Below are 22,981 nucleotides of genomic sequence, written 5' to 3' on the forward strand. Positions count from 1 at the left end.
GTATCTTTACTCATGAGCTACAGATACACATTACACATCCTTCGACTGAATGGTGCAGGAAATTTAAACAAGGACATGACAATGTTCATGATGAGGGCAGTCAAGGGAGAAAGTGTGGGATGACTGACGATTTGGTGGAGAAAGTGGATCAACTGACATCGATTGGTTCATGATTTCTGAGCTCAGTGAGGAGTTTCCTCAAATTTTAAGGTCCACACTGTATACCACTGACTAACTGTATTAAAGGTTGGCTGAATGGCTTGGCAGCAATGTTCTTCAACATGAGTATACAAAAGCTGGCAGGTGTTACAGTATGATATCTGCTTGAATCGACAAAGCAATTNTAGTAATTTGCATGTTATTAGCATATATTATTTTAGTATCCGTATATTGACGGCCGGATGGTCAAGGTGCCAGCCTACCGCTCTGGAGGACCCGGGACCGAATCCGGACGGGTCGATAAATCCCAGGAATTTTTCGGAGGATGGTCCGTCTGGATATGTCGGGCCCCGTCCCTCACCACTCGGTCGTCCCATTGTGGACCTGGCAGAACCCATAATGGGCTTAAAAAAACAGGCCCTCTTAGTGCCCACAGGGCGGAAAGAGTTTAAAAAAAGTATCCGCGTACTGGTGGTTATATAGTATGTTGGTAGTCGTCAGGCGTAATGTGTGCCGTTTCAGCGGTAATAGTCGGGTTTTGGGCTATATGTAATTTTTTTTATAAAGAGTTTGTAGCACTTTGGTAGAGGGAAATGGGTAAAAAAAGAATTGCGGATTGGCTGCAGGGTTTTTTTCGGCGGATGAGAGGTCACCCAGGTGAAGGAAAAGGGTCCTTGGTTTGTCTTGTGTTTTTTGTGTGTTAAGGTGTTCGTAGTGACTGCATGGAGCAATGCAAGCGAAATCTACACGGACTTGTATTACCATCTGGAAATGAAAGAATCTGTTTCCATCGGCTGGAATATTTACCAGGTGATGAAAATGTTTTGTTGGTAAAAAGTAATTGTCAGTAATGAACATTGCCCGACATTTAGTTTTCTTTTCGTGAGACCGACGTGTCAGGGTTTTACCTAAAGGACCTGTACTATAGCAAACTCGTTGTACGGACGAACCTGGAGAGTTCGTGGGTGTCTGTATGTGCGACCTGGCGAACAAATTTGTAAATTTTTGTATATATTTATTTTACTTGTACATAAACTTATTGTCAAGTTATTTTCATTTGTCCCCTTCTCACGTGGGTAATTCATTCCCTTTCACAATAATTTTAGTATCGATTATTGTGATTTTTCACAAATGCCTGCAACGCCACAAAAAAAAGTACGAGCCCGCCTAAGGCTGTATACACATTAGGCGTTTTTAAACGCGCGTTTTAAAGAACCAAGAGTTCTGCATAAGTATACACACTCAAACGCGCGCTTCTGGCCAAGCGCGCATTAAACGCGCGTTGATAGATTTTTCTTAGAACGCGCGTTTCGCGGGCGTCAGCCGCGCGTTTTGAGATATATGTGCTGCCATGTTATTGTACATTCGATCGCGCGTTTTCGGGTAAAGTGGACGCACTCTATTCTATTCTATTCTCCACCCTTGGTTCATATGGAGATTACTGCATAGTGGGCGCACGTTGGCCGAAATGGAGAACGATCATTTCGATACTGATGTTGATACCGTTTTACGGCCGTAAAACGGTACCATCCACCAATCAGAAGTCAGTGAAATCTAGGTCATTGTGACACGGTGCGAAAATGGCGGAAAACGAGCTTTTGTGTATGTTCTCTCGCAGCTACTCTAGAATAGATCTGGAAAGATTTATCGAAAATATCCGAAAGTATTCGTGTATCTACGACAAGAAGTATCCCGATTATAATAATAGATGACTAAAACACGCGATATGGACGGCCAAAGGAAAATCCGTTAATTTACAGGAGTATATAATAAAAAAAGCTAAGCTTATAAGTGCTGTATATTATCTTAATAATACGATAATAAAAGTTAATATATGAAAGTAAAGATATTATTTTTACTACATTTGTAATTACTGTATAGTACAGAAAAAACTCGTAGAATATAATCATTGTCTTTATATCGATATATCGCGTATATAACCGTCGATAGTACCGTCGCCGTAAAAACTTTGCTAGTCGGACCTCCATTGTAATCCAGACACAAACGCAAATAGGTCACGTGATTAAAAGTTTTTACGGGGAAGGTTTTTAGCCTGTTTTTACGCTAGTGGAGTCTTGGCCTTATCCTGAAACAACTTGCATAAACATTCGAAACTGACGACAAGAATAATGTTCTATGATAAGAAATGATTACGAAAATATTGGACATAACCACGATCTCCGATCAGACTGAGTAGGTTTGGCCGATCTATACTTGAAGGCCGGTTCACACCATGGATATTTCGACATGGAGTTAGGTGGTGACGCCATTCCGAAGAAAATAAATCGTGTTCTCCATTGAGAAAATTTCGATCCTAACGTAGTGTGGAATTACCGGTATAGCGCCACGCTCTGACTAGTACATGAATGCCACTTTAAAATTATCGTCGTCGCAATTCGATTCAAAACAAATTGAACAAGCCATTGAATTTTAGCCCAGCGAGCAGTTTCTTAGTGCGATATATTTTTTCGTAATTATGTACAGTACGTTAGCATCTGTTTGCAGGTTTGAAGACACTTTTGATCCGTCTTGCCGTCGTCTCTGAAGATTGCTTTAGTTTTTAATTGCGCTTGCATCTCTCTTGCAAAAAATATCTACCGAACACAGATTATTGTACGAGATTGTATCCTGATATTAATAATGACATACTTTTGAACTTTGAGAGTACAACAACAACAAAATTACGCGGATGAAGCTCAAGGTCCTAGAATATTTTAGTACCTTGGGTGAAACTGGCTCGTTTCGTTTCGTCATATATTTTGCCCGTGTCACAATGCATTAATATCAACGAAATAACCTTAATCCGTCACGTGGAAAATTTTTAATTTTTTAACAGTTGCTAATCGTTTTCACGTTCTTAGATCTTGTACTCTAGTTTTCACTACGTGCGAACGGCGCCATCTGGTGTCGATACCCGGTAACCTTGGACGGTAAGGAAGGAGGCGTATTGTCCCTAAATTCATCACGTTAGTAGTACAATTTAACATTTCGATCCAGTCCGTCTAGAAAATGCAGTTTATTCCTACGGGTAAGAAGAATTGCGTTCGCGCCTTGGTTTATTATTTAGAGTTTATTAATTAACGTGTCTGGTGCTTACAGAACATCAACACGTTAGATTCAACCCGCTGTTAGAAGAATGGATTTTGGTCTCTCCGCATCGCACCAAACGGCCTTGGCAGGGTCGAGTGGAAAAACCTCCGGAAAAACATGTTCCTCCTTTCGATGCCAAAAATCCTCTTTGTCCTCGTGCCGTCAGGGCTAATGGAGAGGTGAGTGTAAGGCTGAGACGTCACAGTGAAGAGTGAATTACTGCATTGTATGGAAGTGAAAATCGAAATGGTTCGACTACCACGCTTAGTAGTAGCAAAGAAAAACTTTTGTTATTAGGATTACTTCGTAATGAATACACAAAAAGAAAACCAAGAATGTGATGTTGCTCTGGAAACAGCAAAGGATAAAGGACTTCATTATTCTTTGCTAAGAAAATAGATATACCTGGGAGACCCAAAAATAATGGGGAAAAAATCGTGTATTTAACAATTTCATATTTTAATCTCCTTCAAAATACTCTCTATTACCCATAATACACTTGTCCAAAATACCTATAAAATTTCTGTTCCTAAATCCCTCCTAGCACCTCCATTATTTTTGTTTTCCCCTCTTCTACTGTCTGAAATCACTCCCCTTTGAGCTCCCTATTTGTCCTGGGGAACAAAAAAAAAATCGCAAGGTGCGAGATCGGGCGAATGGGGGAGAAGGGTCATGCCATTTCTTGTCAAAAACTGCTACATGGAGAGTGCCATGTGAGCAAAGGCATGGTCATGATGGAAGTCTTTTGAGGACTTTCAAATAACAATGTTGATTGACAATCTGGCTTGGATGGATGAATTTGGAATTAACTATTTCTTTCCTAAAAAAACAGATTAACATGATTTTCACATTTGATTTCACTTGTCTTGTTTTGGGACTGGGAGATCCTGGTGTTTTCCACTGGCTGGATTGATGTTTGGTTTCCGGATTGTAACCGTAACACCACGTTTCATTGCCAGTTATCACCTTTGAAAGAACATTTGGAAAATGATCCGGACTTGTTTTCTAAGCCTGACAAGTTGTCAAGCGATTGCCTTTCTGATTGATAGTCAACAAGTGTGGAATAAACTTTGCAGAAACTCTTTTCATGCTAAGTTCGTGACGAAATTCTCTGAATCGAACTCTGTGAAATCCAATAAATCGACGAGTTCGTCGATGGTTTGATGCCTATCTTTGTTGATGAGATGCAAATTTTCTCAATGTTTTTGTCAGTTCGAACATTGGATGGACTCCCAGACCCAGGTTGATCTTCAAGAGATTTCTCCTTTTTGAAAGTGGGAAAATCACACATAAACCCTTGTCTTAGGATGCGACTATGCAGATGCGAGCAAGAAAGAATATGTGGCGAGAAGAGATTAGGATGTTTCTCGCTCTCATTTATTATGACCACACAGACAAGAGCATGAAACGTCACACCTTCTCACCACACATTCTCACTCACTCACATCTGCATAGTTGCAACCTTACTCATGGCATCTTGTTTGTAAGCACATTGAATCATTTCTTAACTTTCCAATCCACTTTTTCCTAACAGAAAACAAAATTTCACAGCAGCACATTGCTCTTTAAAATCTGACATCATGTTTTCGACAAAACAAAAAACAGCACTCTCAAAAAAATCACTACAGGCCAACAAATCTTGACATGCTGACGCCGCTTCGCATACTGATTCCAGAAGTTTCCGTCTAATGACATCTAGCGGCAAATATGCATAGTACGAACCTGACACCCTCCAAAATTATCCCCATTATTTTTGGGTCCCCCCTCGTACATAAATTCTATAGTTTGAAAAATATTAAAACATAAATCTTTCATCTATATATATATATAAAGATATGAGAAGCAGTCTTTTGCTCATTCAGAGGCACATGTAGTATTTGGCGAGAAAAGGCAAATTGTGATAGAAGTCAAACTCTGTTGGATATTTACGAGTGCCAGAAATTTGCTCTCGCCCACAAGATTTCTCGTTTCTCGCTCATTCGTGATTTTCCTTTGCAAGAAGTATATGTAATCTCTCACCCACTACTGGATTCATGTTTGCATAGTCGCAAGTAAAGGGTAAAGTCAAGAGCTCTCATATTTCCCAGTGTGTACCAGCAGATGCCATGTTGGTCGGCATCCGCTTATACTCAACTCCAGCATGCCGCACGTGGCTTCAAAAATATTGACTTTATTTGCATTTCTTGAAGTACAATTAAGTTTATATATCTTGCATGCTAATCCTTTTTTTTTTTTTTTTTTATGATGTCAGACAAATCCGGATTATGCCAGTACATTTCTCTTCGACAACGATTATCCTGCACTGGTGGAAGATGTTCCAGATCCCCGTTAGTGAATTACTACAAATTGGGAGTAATAAAAAACTAATGGACTCTTAAACAGATCTGGCGTTGTTTCAGAAGGGAGCAGACATCCACTGTTTCGGACAGGATCAGCCAAAGGAACGTGCAAGGTGATGTGCTTTCATCCCCGTTCCGACACGACTCTGCCACTGATGACCGTGGAAGAGATATTAGAAGTAATTGATGCCTGGGTACAACAGAGCATGGAACTGGGGAGACAGTACAGATGGGTGCAGGCAAGTAGATGGCATCTTTGCAGTATGTCCATCTGACATACCTTATGAGAACTAATTTATATTGATTTTAGATATTTGAAAATAAAGGAGAAATACAAGGCTGTTCCAATCCTCATCCACACTGTCAGGTACTGTATTTATTTATTTTTGTGTGTGTGTGTTTGTTTGTACACAAAACAGTTACTCAGGAATCAGTTGGAGTTCCTATAAAAATATGTATGCAATATATTAATATGTAGAAATTTAAAATAGTGATTTGCAAGTCTGAATACTCTTGGTATTTTCTGAAGGTTGTAGTTTATTAAAGTCCTTTGAAACAGTTTAGAGACAAGTTTGATGCAAATTTAAATAAAATCTCTCAGGAATAAGGGTCAAGTTAAGAATATAAGTAAAATGACTTAACTTTATTGATACTCCATTACAAGGTTTTAAGTCTTCAAACAATAGCAGTTGCATAAATATGAGCATTTACAAGTAATGCGGAAGAAAATAAGTTAAAAGTTATGTTTCTGCTGCATAAAAGCCAGTTTTCAACTTGTATGCACAATGCTGGCTGTAAGGAAAAATGCAATATTTTTGCTTGCATCAAGCATTGCATCTGAGGTATCCTTCATCAATCGACTTGAAAAAATCTTCAGTTGATAAAATTGCAACTGGAGTGGAGACTTCTCTTGGAGGGTAGGACAAAATGAAATCTAGCAATGAATATTCATTTTATTAAAATTTTGAATCATCTATTACATTAATTTCTTTCTAATTGATTCTTTAATGAACGACATTTAAAATTCTGTTTGTTGTCACTTATTAATTAATAAACTCCAAATACCTTTAAAATGCGTGTTGTCGTTTATGTAAAGCCATTATCTTCATTGGTATCATTGTTGATATCAGTCATTATCACCAAATCAAATGTTATAATTCAATAGAAAATGAAGATGCATTAGTGGAGTTGGAAAAAACACCCTTGTAGGGTGTTTTTTTTTCCAACTTCCATTAATGCATGAAAAAAAATTGGAAGCATGTGAGCAGGGACAGGGTGCACACCTAGTAAGTAGTATATTCCCTCACCACTTCGTAATTAGCTTGGCACAATGCTATTTTAATTAATATACTAATTACTAAGCAAACTATTTTAGACATTTGCTACTCTGCAGTAAACATGTAAACATGATGCCGCCAATCCAGTCTCCAGCCAACTGTGAAGTACGAGCAGTAATTCGATTTCTACCGAAGGGAAGTGAAATTTGTCGAAGGATGTGTAATGTGTATCTTTACTCACGAGCTACAGATACACATTACACATCCTTCGACTGAATGGTGCAGGAAATTTAAACAAGGACATGACAATGTTCATGATGAGGGCAGTCAAGGGAGAAAGTGTGGGATGACTGACGATTTGGTGGAGAAAGTGGATCAACTGACATCGATTGGTTCATGATTTCTGAGCTCAGTGAGGAGTTTCCTCAAATTTTAAGGTCCACACTGTATACCACTGACTAACTGTATTAAAGGTTGGCTGAATGGCTTGGCAGCAATGTTCTTCAACATGAGTATACAAAAGCTGGCAGGTGTTACAGTATGATATCTGCTTGAATCGACAAAGCAATTACGTGGAAAATAAGTACCTTCTACAAATAAAGTGGTTTTGTTCTTCATTTTTTTTATTTTTTATTCTGGGTCAGTGGAGGTTGAAAAAAATAAAATGAAATAACCCTTGAAATTTTGTAGTATTAATAAGAGCACTTCCCATTTAACTAGATATATAAGAATTTGTTGCAAAAATGTATTAGTTTATTTGGTTATATGAGCTGTTGATTTTGAAAGTGGGACAAGTCCACTCTAAAGAAAAATATAAAAATATGATGGATTTATTACCCTATGTACTACCATTCATTATGAATATTTTAAAATTTGCATCATCTGAACTAAGAAATATAATTATATGCATGCAACTTATTATTGAATATTTTTTCTTATTTTATCCACTTTTTCGTATAAAATTAAATTTTTTTTTGTTTTTTTCAAAAGAAGTACGAAATGTCAAAATAAAATAAATAAGTAAAATAATAACAAAAAATTGAATATTTTATTTAAACTACATTTCATATTTCATTCAAAGAAAATCAACATTTTCAACAAATCATTGCTTTTGAAAGTGAGGCAAGTCCATTGGCGCATACCAAAATTGTGATTTTTTTCCATTAACACAGATAACCATTATTGCCTATTAAATTTACATAAAATAGGTCTATTGCTGCTTATGAATATTTTTAAACCCATTCAAATGCAAACCATTAAATATCTAGCGACAACATGAAATGCTTTTAACACAATTTCTTACAAGTTAACAAAATTTTTCTTACAAAGAATTATTTCTTACAAGTTACAAGTAACACTTATATACAAAAGATTTTATGCAGTGGATTTTTCTGTTACTGATTGTAAGAAATTTTGGATGCATAAAGTTACTTGTAAGTAGTAGCTTGACAAAACATTTGACATATTTTGCTTGTAATGACAAGGTTTTATGCAATGCGAGAAGGCCATTGAGTGAAGTTCCAAAATATCTTTGGTTAGCTTACAGGGTATTGTGGCATATCTGCGGAGCCATTTTAACACCACGGTAAGCTGAGCAAGTTTCTAGTCTTGGTGATTTTTTTTTTAAACTAAAAGTGGGATATTGCAAGAAAAAGGCTCTTTCTGTCAGAAACCAATAGAAAGAAATGCTTAGATATCATAAAAAATATGTAAATAAGTATCTGAGAAAATGATAAATTTTATGTTTGTGGTTCCAAAAGAAGAAAATTAGTGCAGAGGAGATCACAGACAGAAAATCTCCCTAAAAATATATGAGCAGCAGTGGAGAGGGGGGATTACAGTTGGGATTATACAGTGTCATCCAGTTGCATTAATTTGATATTTATTAAACAAACTTTGGTGAAGTTTGTTTTTAGATATCCCAAAAACAAATTTAAGACTTATAGTAATCACGACTCTTAACAGATTATTTCAATACTATAATGATCCTAAACACTTGTCATATATCATATTCAGCAGATTCTCTGTAAGTTTACACTTTTTCTCCAGACTCCCTGATAAGTTCTTGATAGAGATCAATTGATGTCAGGAAATGATTGAAAAATTAGATGGCACCGTTCACACACACACACAATTTCCAACATGATAATTTAGGAGTTCTAGGAGAGTGGGAGAATTTCAAATTTGATGGAGATGCTTATAAATTCAATGCCTTGACAATTACAAGCACAACATAATACTTTAGACTACAACAAACCTTTCATTCTATACAATTATCTTAAATGTATCAGATTTTTTAAATGCATTTTTTTATGTATTTGTAATTTTATACTTAAATATGATAACAAAAATTAATTTGATAGTAAAATTACACACCAAAAACAATTGAATACACAAAATTTGTAATTCCAAACTTTTGCATATCACTGTATAAAAACAAATCTTATATTTTGAAATGCATAAAAACATCTTAAAAGCTACTACTGAAATTCATGTTCAAATTTTAGCTAATTAGTTTGTTTAGTACATTATTAGCAATATCAAGTTGGTGGCATAAAAACAAATACTTAATAATGAAAATCTTTTATTTTCAAAAATTAAATTTCTCTAAAATTTTTTTTATTACAATACAATATCCAATTTAATAGTTAAGTTTGTTTTATGATTACTAAGTTTGTCCTAAAAATAATTTAAGTTGTACGTCTGAATTTTGCTTTATAAATACCAAAAGCAATGCTAATTAATCCCAGCATCGTATTTGACATAAATTCACAAGTAAAATGTGCTTTCTAGCAAACAAGAACTATGATTTTAACTTCATAGTCCTTGACAACAGTTCTTTCTTGGAAGTGTTTGCTAAATGACAATTGGCATCCATCGGTTGAGTAATTGTAATGAATTTTGTCTGCATCTGTTCTTGCAATAGTTTGACAAATTTATAGAACCTATTCTGTATTTCTTGCCTTCCAGCATCTACCTTTGTGGAATCTGTTCGAGTTTAATCTGCATTCATAAGAGTTGTGAACATTTTATAACAAATCAAATTCGGAATGGAGTGTTAAATTTTTTCAAGACATGGGATGTAAGTGAAATGCTGGGATGAAGCAAAAAACAGTATGTTAAGTAAAAATAAATAGGCTGGCTGTACAAAGAACACCACAACACTCCCAAAACAAGTAAAGAACTATAAAAGTTATTTGCTTGTTTTGGGGGTGTTATGTTCTATGTATCTATCTAATACAGTAAAATCAATCACACTAGTTATAACCAGTTTTTGAAATGGTATCGTATTTGCTATATAGATTTGGGCAAGTTCATTTCTGCCAAACATTCCATCAAAAGAAGAAACTGCACAAAAAAATTATTATGAAAAGCATGGTACTGCAATGCTTCTTGAATACCTTAAAGAAGAATTAAAGCGTAAAGTGAGTAATGCTTTTAAATCTTCAGAGTTTTATTCAATTTTAATGATATTTGGTGTAATTTTACAGGAAAGAATTGTTCTGGAAAACGAGCACTGGGTAGTTTTAGTGCCATATTGGGCGACGTGGCCGTACGAAACTTTACTTCTACCAAAGAGACGTGTGTCGAGATTGGTTGATCTGAACGATGGTGAAAAACATTGTAAGTTATCACACTATTTACGTGAATGCCTAAAAATAAAATTTATAATTTGACTTTTGTCTGTCAGCTCTAGCATACATTATGAAACAACACCTAACCAAATACGATAACCTATTTGAGACGTCGTTTCCTTACTCCATGGGATGGCACGGTAAGTTCTTTGGTTTTCTGAGAATTTTTTAATATTTGTCACATTACATTCATGTTTCTTAGGAGCTCCCACTGGCGATTTTAACAGTGATGCCAGCCACTGGCAACTTCATGCTCACTATTTTCCTCCTCTCCTCCGTTCAGCCACCATAAAGAAATTCATGGTCGGTTACGAGATGCTAGCCCAACCTCAACGAGATTTGACTGCCGAACAAGTATGTACTTTAATTTTATAATAATTTATCTGTATTAAAAGATAATTGTTTATTTCTTATTAGGCTGCAGAGAAACTAAGAAGTTTATCAGAAGTACATTATAAATGTATTTGACTGAAACATTATAATTATACATTTAACTATATTGAACTTCAAACAAAAGATAATTTACTAAGTTCTTTTTATATGAAAAATAAATTGTGATGCTATGTTGTTTCAAATATAGCATTTTCTCCTAATTGTTAAACTTAATTATAAAAGAATTTCCACATACAAATTACTAAGATGCCTTGATAAATATTGGCATCACTCACAAGGGGACCTTACGGTCTCGGAAATTCAGTTCAGGATGAGACTTCACAGGCTATTTGTATACTCTAGGGTGTCTACCCAGAATAATTGTAAAGTGCACTAGCCAGAAGATTCCGAGGAAAAGGGGTCTAAAGTTTTAAGTACTGCTCATATACTGGTCGATTTTACACTATGGCAGCACAGCGAAATAGGTGTCTGTAGCGAACTTGCCATGTGGGTGATCTAGGTTCATCCTATCTTCGGCTAACTTTTTTTTTAACTGTTTTAAAAATTATAACAACTTTTTATTTTAAACAATTGGCACATTGTCGTGATGAAGTTTCCACATGTCCTCGATGTCACTTTGAAGAGGAGGGTCATGCACTGCCAGTCTTTTGAGAACTTCCAAGTAGAAAACATTTACAGTGGTCCTGGCAGGTACAAATTTGTGGTGAATAATGCCTCTGACGTCAAAGAAGACAATGAGCATGGTTTTGATCCTGGACTTGCTCATGTGTGCCTTCTTGGGGCAGGGCGACTTGTGCCATCAGAAAACTTGTGATTTGGACAAGCAATCTCTCCCAAAGGCCTGCTGAATTAACCTGTCCTGTGTTGACCTCATTGATCTGCGTGGGCGATCCCGAATATTTCCGTGTTTACATCGGAACATTTTTGATACTAGATGTCGCTTCGCGTCACAATTTTTATATTAAAACGAACTTTTAAAATAACATTTTTTCCGTTTTTATATTATTTGATAAATATATTTTGTTTGTGAAACATAAAAAAAAATTTTTTTACGATACAGTAAGCACGATTATTATTTTAAAAAAATTAGGCTTAACATCGATGAAAATTCAACATGGCATCACAGGCAATAAATAAAAATTTCAACATAGAATAGGTTAATGTAAAGGTTTTGGTGGTGGACTTCCCAAGTTTAACACAAAATTTGATAACGTAACATTGCTCCACAAAATGATCCATTGCACCGTGTTACTTTAAATCAAAATGGGGTTCATGGGAATGAACGTCCTTGTCCACCAGCAGCTTGGAAGCAAATAGCTTCAAAACTCGCTTGGTCTCAACACACCACACCAATTAGTGCAGCGGGTTAGAACTAGATATGACGTATCATCGCATCATGAAAAACTTGGTCGCATTACTTATGGAAAGCACCTTGTATAATTCAAAACTGTTAGAAATTAGAAGAAAAATTGTTAATTATCACTGTCTACTAGGATTTTGTATCCAATTGATCACAGCAGTATAGTAAGTCTTTTATTACTATATGGAAGTCCTAGTAGATGATAAAGGGCAAGTTGTGTATATACTATTTTTCATTATTTATCAACTTTTTTTTTCTAACATTCAAAAAAGACAATTGACAAAAATGTCATTTCATCATTTGATTGATAAATTCTAAATAAATTGGATATAGTCAACTCACATTAATACGAATCACTAGAGGAACAATATTTAATACAAAGTTTCAATGACCTTGAAATTTCTTACTTTGCTTTAAGTTTGTATAATTTACAGAATTAGGGGTATAAAACATCATCAGACCATGCTCTTTTTTGGACAATATACTAATAAATGGTCATAATTTTTATGCTATTTTGTCTTTGTTGTTGAAAATAATTTTTCTCCTTGATTTTTAGGCATGTGGGAAATTGCAACATGGTCCCAAGTGATTTTTTTTTTTCTGATTACATTGAGCATAAAAGATGGCATATGATCCATTTTAAATTCAACAGAACTACCACATAAATGGATCAATACAAATTTGAGAAAAATAGAATAAAGTAAGATTTTCTACTCAAATATTTATTTTTGTGCTATATATTTTCATATTTATTGTGCAAGAAAATTATGAGAAATGTGCAAATTTTGCTTCCCCCAATCTTTTTTCCCTAAAAAATTTAAATTTCTATTAGCATTCTATCAAAAAAATTTACTAGGTAAAATGCAGTTTCCATTACATTTATATGGCTATTGTTTTCCCAAAGTAACACAGCACAGATTTCAATGTATAGTGTATGTTGCATTTCTGCAACACATGGTGCTTAAAGATTTTGATTGCCTATACATATATCAAATTAATTTTATTATAATTTTCAAATCAAACAAAATAAGAAGGTAGTATATCAGAGTGATTAAAGAAATCATGATTTTCAAACAATGTTCTTTGGTGCCAAAACAGTAAAAATGTAGCCAAACCTGTCATCATGTATGCATGAAACTACATCCATTCAAAGGGGTGGGTGTCCTTAAAATTTCACCCCTATGTCCCGAGCACAGTAAAATGGTCTGCTAAAACCAGATGTTTGAATTTCTCTACAATTGGGGGTTGAACTTGTCCTTACTTCCTAGAGAAGAAAATTATTTTACTCAAAATAGAACAATTATTATGTATCATGTTGCTTTTTACACTTTTCAACGTGAATAATAAAATTATTATTGGAAATAAAACTATTTTGTGGATGACACGAAGGTAATTTATTGTTTGGGTTAACAAATTCTGGAAAAATTTGTTATTGTGTGAACATTAATGTTTTCAAAATGGGTGAAATTTGCTTTATTGGTGTAAATTTTAAGGCAAGTTGCCCCATTTATACTCCTCAAATTTACATTAAAACCTGTATTTATTGTTATCCTAATAATTATACCCATTTTATTTTAGTTAAAACCAAATTACTATTTATAAGTGAAACTTTATGGTTTAGTCTTTAAATTTTATATCATTGTATAATGATTCAACTTTATATGAATTGTTTGAACTGAACTATTATTCCCATATAATTCCACAAATTGGATTCCTTCAGAAGTCTAAAGATTGTATGCTATTCTCTTGATAATTTTTAAGCCATAAACAAATTTACAGTAATACCTCGGTTTTCATTGATTATTTTCGCAAAAAATTTGTCTTGGTTGATAATTGGTTGTGTGAGAATTTACCTCCCCTTGCATTTAGCCAATCAACTCCTCTATGAGAGCCGGACAGCCAAGCAATCAAAGGAGGCAGCCTACTACTATGGGGGGACCCGGGATCTAATGCGCATGGGTCAAAAAATCCCCAGGAATTTTTCAGGAGTGGTCCGTCTGGATATGTCAGGCCCGTCACTCACCACCCAGCTGCTGCCACATTGTGGGCCAGGCAGAACCCATAACAGGCTTGCTAAAAGAGGCCCTCTTAGTGCCCCATGGGGCACTAAGAGAGCCTCTTTTAGCAAGCCAAACAATTCCATTGTTTCCTTTCCTTTTAGCTTCATCATGGGACCAATGAAAGTTTCCACAGCCAGCAGCCCTTCGAATGTCATGTTAAATGTTTATTTATTCTTTTATATTCATTTTATATTAATGTAAAGACTAATTTCTTATCATTTTCAGTATTAAACACACTAATTATTCTTTATAAAATGTGTTTNCTGGATATGTCGGGCCCCGTCACTCACCACCAGCTGCTGCCCCATTGTGGGTCTGACAGAACCCATAATGGGCTTGCTAAAAGAGGCCCTCTTATTGCCCACAGGGCAGAAAGAGTTTTAAAAAAAGCCAAACAATTCCATTGTTTCCTTCCCTTCTAGCTTCGTCATGGGACCAATGAAAGTTTCCACAGCAAGCAGCCATTCGAATGTCATGTTAAACATTCATTTATTCTTTACATTAGTCTTTTATATTCATTTTATATTAATTTCTTATCATTTTCAGTATTAAACACTCTAATTATTCTTTATAAAATGTGTTTTTGGTATGTATTTTTGAGTGTCTAGAATGAATTAATTGGATTTACATTGATTCATTCCAGACACTCTAAAATACATACCAAAAAATAACAAGAAATTAGTCTTTTATATTCATTTTATATTAATGTAAAGACTAATTTCTTATCATTTTCAGTATTAAACACACTAATTATTCTTTATAAAATGTGTTTTTGGTATGTATTTTTGAGTGTCTAGAATGAATTAATTGGATTTACATTGATTCATGTGGAAATAATTGCTTTGGATTTCGTCAATTGTTTTCGGACGGATTATTGACGAAAACTGAGGTATCACTGTACGTTATTAAAGTGCTTACGGGAAAAATCTGAAGTATTATAATTTGCTTAGACTATATTAAATTCTTCACATAATTATAAAATGAGATTATTGTTATTAATTGAACAGTATATGTATGAATCAGATAAATTACATTAAATGTAAAAATAAATATTGAAATAAGTTTATTCCTTTTAATTAAAAAACACAATCAAGAATATATGATTACCAGTTTCAAATTCTCTTCAAATTATCATTGGCATTAAGACAAGAAAATAGGATAAACACCAGTAAATTGTCTTAAACACACAAAATATTTTTATATTGATTTATGTTTTGTATTAGCTTCAGCTCTCTTCTTTCTTTAGTTTTTAGACTTCTTTAAGCATTGATATCCAGTTTTAAAAAATTATGAAATGATCAAATAAGATAGTAGAATATGTTCTTCTCAAACATGCTTACTGTTTGCAAGGTGTCAAAGTCTCTGACAAAATGTCACTGGTCTTGGAAGTAGATTCTTTTGACACAACACAAAGCAATTCTAATGCGTTTGTCATCAGAATTACATTTTCTCAACGCGACCAAAAATCTCAAAAATAGTTTAGCTTGATGACAAGAACACAGTCAAGTGGGAAGAAGTGACAAGATCAATTTCCTCTATTGAAAATACTGTAACAGCTAGTTCAAACGTGAAATGGAAAAGTGTTTTTTTTTTTTTTACATTTATTCCCTGCTTAGAACAGTAAATGTAATATTTAAAATTTTTGCTAATCATTGCAATGTCAAGGAAACATCAGTAAGCAATGTCTTAATTATCTACATATTGATATCATAACAAAAAAAAAGTCACTCTCTTGGCTGAGAAACTTAACAGGAACTTAAAATTAAAAAGACAAACACCTCAAAATTACATAATTTACACAGCTAGTTGAATTATCTCCCGCACTTGCAATTGTAATACAGGCCTCGAAACAGAAAATGACTTCAAAATTAGTCAGAATAATAAATCCTGGCAAGGAAACAGTGACTGAAACAAAATTAGTTGGCCACAATGATATACGTTATTTGTAAGGTTCAAATGTTATTTTACATTCATGGGTTTTGTTTCATTTGACATAATTTATTTCGAGAATGTTTTCTTTTGTTTAAAGGACAATACTATAAGTTAATTATGTTAATATGATAAATAAAGCAACCATAATTTGTAATTAATTATGACCAGAAAATACTGCTGTTTGCCACAGCAGCAGAATTTAGAACCAATGCTCATATAGGGTCTAGACATTTGTGTCCTTTTCTCGCATGTTTGTGCAAGAAATTCATTTCTCACTTCTGCATAAATAGTGTCGTGATTGCAAATTCTAGTCTGAAAAGTTTGTTTTTGCATAAATGCAGCCTTACGGTAAAGACTTGAATAGACTACAGTCTCTGGTAAAACCAGAACTAAAGAATCTCTGAGTTCCAGTTTCGTTTGAGTGTGTCGAATCCGAGTCAGTTAACTAAAATTAATAAAAGGGGTTGTTAATTATCCTTTGCTACATCTGTATATTTTGATCTATTCATTACTCAGTTTCTTTATTTTTTGTAGAACATAACCATAGCCTAATAAATGCCGGGTTGAAATTATTGAGAGTAGTGATCCATTCCGAGGCCTGATAACATATAAAATTAAACTAAAACGTTTCAAATAAAAATTAATTACACAGTAAACCAAGCCAGAATTCTAAACTAAACAATAATGCCTGATTTGTTGGGCCATAAGTTGGATGCACGTGTAGTATGGTCATCTTCCAAATTAATTTGTGTGGAAGCAAAGATTGAACGGAGATCCAGCTAACATAATTAGCAATGCACCTTCATGGCAAGTGAGAATTGTGGGTTAGAGTCCACTCCAGATCAATTTTTTTTTTCAGAATATTGTATTAAGATGGTGACTTAATTATCTATCTTTAGTCCAAATTCCTCTACATCTATATACTTTGTCAAGTTATGGCCTAACAAATCAGACAATTAAATTCAGCATGAGGCATAAATATTTTGAAAAATGTGAGAAGTAAACTCAATTGTAGCTTATTAAAGCCGGCAACAACACATTTCAGTGAAATAATAATTAAAAATTTGAGAGGAACTGATTTACTATTTACTTCCTGATATAATTAACTAGGAATAATACTATACATAAGTTTATTTCATATTCTGCATTACATAATTTGTTTCGGCACACAAAAGGAGAAGAAAAAAGGGAATAAAATACAAGAAATGGACTTTTGGGGATGTAATACAATAACTAGACTCGGACAAACTGATCAATATTGAAAAGAAATCTATCAGACAAACATTTTCCTACAATCAAAAAAAAAAAAATGATGTGGAGAGTAATAAAAAAAAAATGATGAAACTAGAAGAATAAGACCTTCCAAAAGGAAGAGGAAGGGGTGAGGGAGAAAAAACAAAAATAAAGGAAGCTATGCTGTAAGTAAAATCTCACTTTTGCACCAGGGGAAAAAAAAAATTAAATCAAAAATAATTTACAAAATTAATTCACCATTCAAAAAATCACTTACGTAAGCATACCTTCCAAACTTCAGTAATATAGCGTGAAGTATACAGAATCCAGCAGAAATCATTTCCATATATATGTTATTTTTTTGTTATTTTTTTTGTTTTTAAATGTCACCTGTATCTTCCCATACACCTCTAAGTACCCAGCTAAGAAAAAAAAGTTTTGGCTGGGTCAGTTCTCATTGTCATTGAAGTTTTTTTTATTTTTTAAATTTTTTTTGTCTTTTTATCTTTGACTGTTCGGCAAAATATAGCTATTGTATATCACTAATTCATCATGATTCACCGTTTCCCGAATCTTCATTGTCGTCATTATACTCCTCCTCTTCCTCTTCGTCGTTATCGTCCATGTCATCACCGTAGTCGTCGTCATAGAAGTCCGTCATGTCAGTCTCGGTTTCGGAAGGCTTGGCGCTGTGTTTGATGCAGTACTCTTCGATGGTCGTGGGTACCACCACGTTGTCTTTTTCCGCTTCCATTCGGCTAGCCAGTACTTGCTTCCTGTTGAACGATTAGTACAAAAATGATTGTGTGATTTAGGAATGGAACTATTCGATGCGAAAAGTGGCAACAACAATCTTACCTAATGATATTTTCATATTCCTTATCTTTTCCTCTGGATTCTTTCCATCGACGATACATTACGGATGCGTCGACGTTGGCAGGCGAAAATGTGTTTGGTTCGTTCAGTAGTGATATTACGCTCAACAGAATTGTTCTAAATAAAATATTTTAACAGAATTATGATCACAATCTCATCAAAGACAAATTAAATTCACCATTTAGAGTCCCATATTAGAATTCGTATTTTGTATTCACCATTTAGTTCCAAATTTGTATTAGAAAAATTAAACTTAAAATTACAGTACATCCATGTAAATCAATTGAAATGAACAACCAAGATAGTACAAACTTACCTTACATTCTGTGTAGGATTCCAACGCTCACAAGGTAATTCTCCACTCTGAGGATCGTCTACGGGAGGATGCAAGATTGAAATACACAAGTCTCCATTCTAAAAAAAAGTAAATTATTGAAATTTTATTGCATTTGATGATAATGATAACAACAAAGAACAGAGTCCCTACCTCATAAACATTAGGGTGCCATACTTTAGTCAAAAACCGAATGGTAGGTGGAGAATAAGGATAATCTGGAGGAAACCTCATGTGAGCCTGAAAATTTTAAAAATTATGAACTGGATTGAACAACACTAGAATTATGATACATTTTACATACACCTTTCCACACAAGAAGCAGTAAGTCATAGTATGACATATATTTATTTACGTCATAGTTTAATACTAGAAACTATGATAAAATGCAGACACAGAATATGTTTTGATATGAAAGTAAGATTATATCTTAAAAGTTTTAAGCTTCTAAGAATTGCAGATTTCAAGATGTCTTGCAGAAATGAATGATGGATGAAGCAAGTTTATAGAAAGAAAACTTAATTACAATTGAAATATGATTTAGCTAAGAAATAGAAATAATACTAATCAAATGAGCATTATTAAACGGAGTAATATGTGCATTCAAACACGTGCAATAAATGCATATAAATGATAAATTATTACAGTAGAGCTTCAATTATCCGAATCAATTGGGGACTGGGGTTGTTCGGAAAATTGATTTTTTGGATAACTGATTATGTACGAAAAAATACATTATTAATATAGTATATTGCAATAATAGTATATTAATATATCCCATGTTTAAATTTTTCTCTGTTGCATGTCACTTCACATTGAATTTTTGTCGATGTTAAGCCTAATGAAAATTTTTATAATAATCATCGTGGCTATTATATTGTTAAAAATTATTTCTTTATTTTGTACAAACAGAATAAATATATTGAAAAATATAAAAACGAAAAAAAAAAATTATACTTTAGAAGTTAATCTAGTATCAAAAACATTCAGTTCATCATGACACAGTCCGAGTGGAATGCTTTTGGTTAACCGACGTTTCGGTTGATCGGCATTCAGATAATTAACGCTTTACTGTACTTCACAAAAAAATCAAATAAAGTTATTTAAATAGTAGTAATTCTATAAAATTTTAATTCTCTCTCATACAACAGGACAAGTTTTTTCCTTTAACAAATCTTAAACGTGTAAATATGTAATTAATAAAAATGTATTACCAGTTTATCAATCAAACATGTTTAAAATAATGACTATTCTTTGCAATATATTAACCAGTGCATAAATTGAGAGTAGAGGGGGTATAAAAAGGAAAAATTACATCACAAAAAAAGGAAGAGATTTTTTTTAAGACCTGTAATTTTTTCTATTAATAAATCAATATTAAGGAAGAAGGTTGCAAAGAGGAAGTACAGAAATTAACATGGAAAGATTTGCATACAAACAAGAATTAGGCAGTGACTCAAAGTGCAATTACCTTTTAAAACTCAATGGGGAAGAAGAATCAGATAAAAAAATATTGTTATTTATGTATTGTTCTAATATAAACATTCCATATACCTGATTTTTATATTATTATTAAGTAATGCCAAATGATCTGCCCATATTACTCTTATTATAGCCTGATAATACTGCAGATTGTTTGGCATTACTTCAAAATATGGTTTATGGATTATTGATATATGTACAGTACATATACACCATATCGAGACAAAAGCATTAGAAAGCCGAGAGCCATGGTGCAGTGGGCATTAGTCATTCCAGATCGGTGCCACAAGTAATTGGTATGATTATACCTAATAGCACCGAAAACAAAGATTGGATGGAGTTCCAGATAGCATAATTGGCAACCCATCTGCATGGAAAGTAAGAGTTGTGAGTTTGCGTCCCACTCCGGGACAATTCCTTTCTTTTAGAAATTCTAAATTAAAATTAAACTTCTTAACATTATTATGGGATGGTAGCGTAACTGCCCACCTCTAGTAAAATTGCATTTAATTATTAAATTAGACTTATCATAGCCCATTAATATGGCAGATTGGCATCATCTAATAGTTCATTAAATTTATTTTGTTATCTAAAGAATAATTTGAAAAAAATCATCATTTTGTGCAATTTACAAAAAAATCTCCTTTCCTTTAAGTTGTTAACAGAATGTAAATAATGTGACTAATCAACTAACAACTCTATAAAATATGTTAATATTTTTGCATTTTTTGGTACATTGAAAAGATATAGAATATATGAAGTATGAATGATGGAATATCCTATTACAAATAAAAGCATTTATTCAAATTTAATAGTCTACTTCATTACATATCAAACATTCAACAGTTAATCATCTTATCATTCGAGTCACTCGTGGCTAATAAATTGATAACATTGAGAAAGTCCTCGCTTCCCAATGCATTTACCTTCACCTCATTTTGCTACTTTATTAGAGAATTTAATGGAACTTATTATGGTAAAAGAACAATTGCAAGACATTCTAATTAAGAATATATCTTGCAACGTTGGCAACAGGACAACGTTACATTAGTTTGCAAGCTGACATGGATCCAAAACTTGTCTGCCTATCTAGCATAAATTGCCACAATTATTAAAGAAGATATTAAACAATTTTGTAAATAAATTTTACGAAAATACAAAATAAAGTGTCAAAAGAATTTATATTATGTATTAATGTAAACTTTTTACTTAATTATCCTCTACAAACTCATCAAAACAAATCACACTGTAAAAAAATTAAAGATTTGTTATAAACATCAGTTATGCATGGACAATCATGAATATAATCAACTAAGACAGCCTCAAACTAGCTATCAAAGAACAATTAATTAAAGGTTCTTGAAAGCAAAAATTCTATTCTAAGTGTATTAAAATGCACTTAGAGATGAATACAGTAATTTTTTGATTTGAAAATATTCTAAGTTGTCTTTATTTCTCACAAATAAACTTACCAAAATTTATGGCTACAATGAACTAGTCTCACATATTTACATTAAAAATAATAGCTTAATAGATAAAATAGAGAATCTTTTTAATAAAATTAAAAAAAAAAACACCGACAACTTAACTTCTTCTAATTCATTATTAGAAACAAAAATAGAACGTAAGTACAATAAAAATTAATTTTTTATTAGCATGTTTTTGGATGTTTCTATAGTAACCTTATCTATTTTACATTAATATTGCTAGTAATCTATTAATGGATCCTCTTAAAGGCAATCTTGGCATTACCTTTCATTTATACTTGTCCTCATTACCTACATTTGCTAAAAAAATTCTAAAAATAAGTTTTCACTTTGCTACAAAATATGAAGGATGGAGATTAAATCCCTGCACTAAGTTTTTCTTTTATGCCTATGGCTTATGCTCCGAGCTGATAATAGAAAAAAATGGAAATAAATAATTAGATCCTTTTGTTGTATCTAATATTTTTAAATAAATCATATAAATTTATCCTTGTGTTATTGTAAAGCAAGTTTATTGTCATTTTCACTGTAAGATAATGGAAAAATTATGGTTTTTATATTAAAAAATGTTGTGACAAGCACCCAAAATCAATTATAAAAGTCAAAATTTAATTAATAGACTCTTAATTTTATAATTGTTTATGCTTTAGTTAAGTTTAATATGGCCTGGAAATAATCAGCAATTAAAAGTTAATTTAACTATTGAAATTTGGCCTGAAGGAACGCAATTGTGCCACAAACTCAAGAAGATTTTCAGTTAATATTATTAACCTGAGTTAATAATCATAGTGTCTCTTGTCTGTCCTAAATTAGTAATTAATTTTAAATTTTCTTTATCAATTCTTATACAAGATATAGGTATAAAAGATTATATTTGCCAAGGTTTGGTAATTAATTAATTTAATTAGCCTTAAAAATAAACTGACAATTTAGGATCAACAAAAACTTATTTCTATATGTTAAATTCAAGAATATTTCTGAAAAAAATCATTTTAGCTGATCAAGAATTGACATTTTCAAGCTTTAGTTAGCAATTTTTCAACATTTTTCTCAAATTTATGCTCAATCTTTTAAAATAATAAAACATTTCATATGAAATAACTGAATATAATTGTCAATTATATAAATCAGCATTCAGATATGTAATAATTCAACTTGGCACACTATTAAGAAATAAATTTATTTGTTGGGGTTCTTTTACACAAAGCATCTCAAACAAATAATTCATTCTGCCATGCTCCTAATGGGTATTCACATTTTATAATACATGAAAGATTACTATTGTTTTGGAGCAGGACATCTGTCTTGATCCTATCAGTATAAA

At 33.0% G+C, this 22,981-nt stretch overlaps 2 protein-coding genes across 5 annotated transcripts in view; one reads left to right on the forward strand and one right to left on the reverse strand.

The window, feature by feature from the left end:
• Nucleotides 1–2,828: 2,828 nt before the first annotated feature.
• Nucleotides 2,829–11,932, forward strand: LOC111640609 (galactose-1-phosphate uridylyltransferase-like). 4 transcript variants are annotated; one of them, XM_023386641.1, is made up of 10 exons: nt 2,891–3,187; nt 3,259–3,428; nt 5,501–5,576; nt 5,652–5,827; nt 5,899–5,955; nt 10,168–10,290; nt 10,357–10,489; nt 10,557–10,640; nt 10,703–10,854; nt 10,918–11,932. In XM_023386641.1, exons 1-10 carry the CDS (start codon nt 3,169–3,171, stop codon nt 10,966–10,968), a joined length of 1,041 nt encoding a protein of 346 aa, XP_023242409.1. In that variant the 5' UTR covers nt 2,891–3,168; the 3' UTR covers nt 10,969–11,932. The 4 variants fall into 4 exon arrangements, with proteins under 4 accessions (XP_023242406.1, XP_023242405.1, XP_023242409.1 ...); XM_023386640.1 differs by having other exon boundaries at nt 2,897–3,187; nt 5,649–5,827; XM_023386638.1 differs by having other exon boundaries at nt 2,829–3,187; nt 10,168–10,489.
• Nucleotides 11,933–15,711: 3,779 nt separating this feature from the next.
• The window catches only part of LOC111640605 (ubiquitin-conjugating enzyme E2 R2-like), a 34,017-nt gene continuing 26,747 nt past the window's right edge, over nt 15,712–22,981 (reverse strand). Inside the window, exons 2-5 of the mRNA XM_023386634.1 lie at nt 18,842–18,928; nt 18,671–18,768; nt 18,337–18,471; nt 15,712–18,254 (exon numbers count right to left, since the gene is read on the reverse strand). Of these exons, the coding sequence (XP_023242402.1) occupies nt 18,029–18,254; nt 18,337–18,471; nt 18,671–18,768; nt 18,842–18,928 (546 nt within the window). The 3' untranslated portion in view covers nt 15,712–18,028. The remainder of the gene's footprint in view (nt 18,255–18,336; nt 18,472–18,670; nt 18,769–18,841; nt 18,929–22,981) is intronic.

The sequence above is a fragment of the Centruroides sculpturatus genome, unplaced genomic scaffold, assembly GCF_000671375.1.
Source record: "Centruroides sculpturatus isolate CEXI.00-Female unplaced genomic scaffold, Cexi_2.0 scaffold1370, whole genome shotgun sequence".
Lineage (NCBI taxonomy): Eukaryota > Metazoa > Arthropoda > Arachnida > Scorpiones > Buthidae > Centruroides > Centruroides sculpturatus.

What these genes read in the sequence shown, in the direction of transcription:
- LOC111640609 (XM_023386637.1), top strand. An exon ending in CCGTCAGGGCTAATGGAGAG is followed by an intron (nt 3,429 to 5,500) that starts GTGAGTGTAAGG and finishes TTATGATGTCAG; the next exon opens with ACAAATCCGGATTATGCCAG. An exon ending in GAGATTTGACTGCCGAACAA is followed by an intron (nt 10,855 to 10,917) that starts GTATGTACTTTA and finishes ATTTCTTATTAG; the next exon opens with GCTGCAGAGAAACTAAGAAG.